Raw genomic sequence first — 2182 nt, forward strand, 5'->3', positions numbered from 1 at the left:
ACAGATGAACAGGAAAAATGAAAAATGGTCAGAGAGAATAGAAAATGCCCTTGTCTCCTGGCTGTCCCAAGGGAAAAAGAGGAATTAGGAACAGCCATTGTCTGCTCCCAATGGTGGTGTCATGCACCGCTGATATCCGACTTGCTTTCTTCCCAAAATGCAGCCCCTCTCTCCAAGGAATCCCTGTGCACAAATGTTTCCACAAGGTCTCCTGACAGGACCCGAATCCCTCATTGGGTAAGAGGCAGCCTGAGCCTGGATCCTGTCATGTAGGCCTCAAAGCATTGGTGAAGACTGTGAAAATTGTACTTGAAACAAGAGCAAGAGGGCGGCTCACATACTGCACATACACTGCAATCATTGTTTACAGTCACAAGTTTGTTAGCACACTGCCACAAGTCAATGTAGCAACAAAGAGATCACTTTCAAAATCCAAGGCTTGGCCAGCACCTCACCAGGCCATAACGTTCCCTTCCCAGTTCAGGAAGGTCCCGCTGTCCTTCTCAGAGAGCTTGGAGAGCACCTTCAGCATCCCTCCTACGCTCTCATCCACTGTCACTCGGGACTGCAGGGGCAGAGGGAGAAAAATGGCTGTGTGCCCAAGGGCCCAGCCGATCCAGGAGCCTTCAATACACAGGGAGCTCCACATTCCCACTATAAGGGATTCTTGCAAACCTTGGCCAGAAACGCTCTTACCTTATCTTCTAATGTGCCTCCTATGTCTGTTTTGACCCAGCCGGGATGGAGAGCAACACAGAGGATGCCATGGTCCCGGTACCCCATGGACTGGCACCTGGTGAGCATGTTGAGAGCAGCCTGAGGGAGGCAGCACAGGGATCAGGTGGGGATGAGAAGGTGCAGCACAGGGACCCCACAGTGGTCTTCCCATGCAGATGCCCAGTCCCAAAAAGGATCTGTATTGACATGGCCCTTTGTGGTTGAGCCTGGGGCCAGGCGTGGGAGTGTGTTATGAGGGGGAACCAGCGACTGACAGCACCTTGCTGCAACGATATGAGAGCGCTTGTCCGTACTGCCACAGATAGAGGTCCTGAATGGATCCAGCAGTGCTGGACATGTTGATGATGGCTGCCTTGCTGCAGCTCAACCCTGAGCCCGGCTTCTCTTGGGCTGCCTTCTTCAGAAGAGGCAGGAACGCCTGTGGAGAAGGGAGAAGTGAAGGTCTGGATGATGGCAAGGTGAACATGAGGCAGCAGATGGCCTGGAGCCAAAAGGGCTGACTGTGTCCTGGGATGCCTCAGGCACAGCCCTGCTGATGGGCGAGGGGAGAACTCACCTCGAGCACTGGGTTGGGTGCCACAGTGTAAGAAGGACATAGAACTATAACTGAGCACCCAAAGGAGGGCTGTGAGATGGGGAGGGGTCTGAGGGCACTGTGCAAGGAGAGCTAAGGGCACTGGGTCTGCTCAGCACAGAGCAGAGGAGGATGAGGGGAGGTCTCATGGCAGCTGCAGCCCCTTGTGGCCTACAGCCCCTCATGACCTATGGCATACAACTCCTCACAGGGAGCAGAGGGGCAGAGCTCTTGGGACAGCAACAGGACCCAAAAAACAGCATGGAGCTGCGAAAGGGGAATGTTGGGTAGGGATTAGGGAAAGGTTCTGCACCAGAGGATGGTGGGCATGGCACAGCTCTCCAGGGCAGTGCGCATGGCCCTGAGCTGCTGGAGCTCTGGGAGAGCTGGGGCACTATCGGCCATAGGGTTTGACTTTCAGGTGGAGCCAGGGGTTGGAGCTGATGATTCCCATGGGTCTTCTTCAAATTTGGGATTCTGATAATTCTATAATTCCTTCCACAGCAGCAGTGTTGGCACCAGCCCCACTGGCAGCTGCCTTCCTCTTCCTCCTGCTCCAGATTCCAGCTCCTCAGCACCTGATCCACAACTTTTCAGAGCATCTCAGGAGCACCACGCGTGACATCAGCACAAGAGCAGAGCAGGGCTCCGTCCCACGGGCCCCTTACTTTTTCCACTGGGGAAATGCAGAGACACAGAGCAGAATGTTCCCAGGGTAGGAGAGCACATTACCTGGCTGAGCAGCAGAGGTGCAATGGTGTTGGTAGTGAACACATGGAGCATGTCGTCTAGTGTCTCAGTGTCAAGTGAGTTGTTATTTCCTATCCCAGCGTTGTTGATGAGGAGGTTCAGCCCCGAGCCCTTGAGGCG

The 2182-nt window shown here is 54.4% G+C and overlaps 1 protein-coding gene across 2 annotated transcripts; it reads right to left on the reverse strand.

Annotated features, from left to right (window-relative positions):
- Nucleotides 1-338: 338 nt before the first annotated feature.
- Nucleotides 339-2176, reverse strand: LOC122193677 (C-factor-like). Of its 2 annotated transcripts, none has more exons than XM_042894537.1 (4): nt 2045-2176; nt 998-1156; nt 697-816; nt 339-565 (listed from the first exon to the last, which is right to left on the reverse strand). In XM_042894537.1, exons 1-4 carry the CDS (start codon nt 2093-2095, stop codon nt 452-454), a joined length of 444 nt encoding a protein of 147 aa, XP_042750471.1. In that variant the 5' UTR covers nt 2096-2176; the 3' UTR covers nt 339-451. The 2 variants fall into 2 exon arrangements, with proteins under 2 accessions (XP_042750471.1, XP_042750472.1); XM_042894538.1 differs by having other exon boundaries at nt 477-591.
- Nucleotides 2177-2182: the final 6 nt, after the last annotated feature.

The sequence above is a fragment of the Lagopus leucura genome, unplaced genomic scaffold (genome assembly GCF_019238085.1).
Source record: "Lagopus leucura isolate 7727_CA_CO unplaced genomic scaffold, USGS_WTPT01 25916-0_obj-0_obj, whole genome shotgun sequence".
Lineage (NCBI taxonomy): Eukaryota > Metazoa > Chordata > Aves > Galliformes > Phasianidae > Lagopus > Lagopus leucura.

Coding starts and splice junctions, on each gene's coding strand:
- LOC122193677 (XM_042894537.1), bottom strand. CDS start 2,095: ATGCTCCATGTGTTCACTACCAACACCATTGCACCTCTGCTGCTCAGC. Junction 817..997: donor TCTCATATCGTTGCAGCAAG/GTGCTGTCAGTC, acceptor TGCCTCCCTCAG/GCTGCTCTCAACATGCTCAC. Junction 566..696: donor GAGGCACATTAGAAGATAAG/GTAAGAGCGTTT, acceptor CTGCCCCTGCAG/TCCCGAGTGACAGTGGATGA.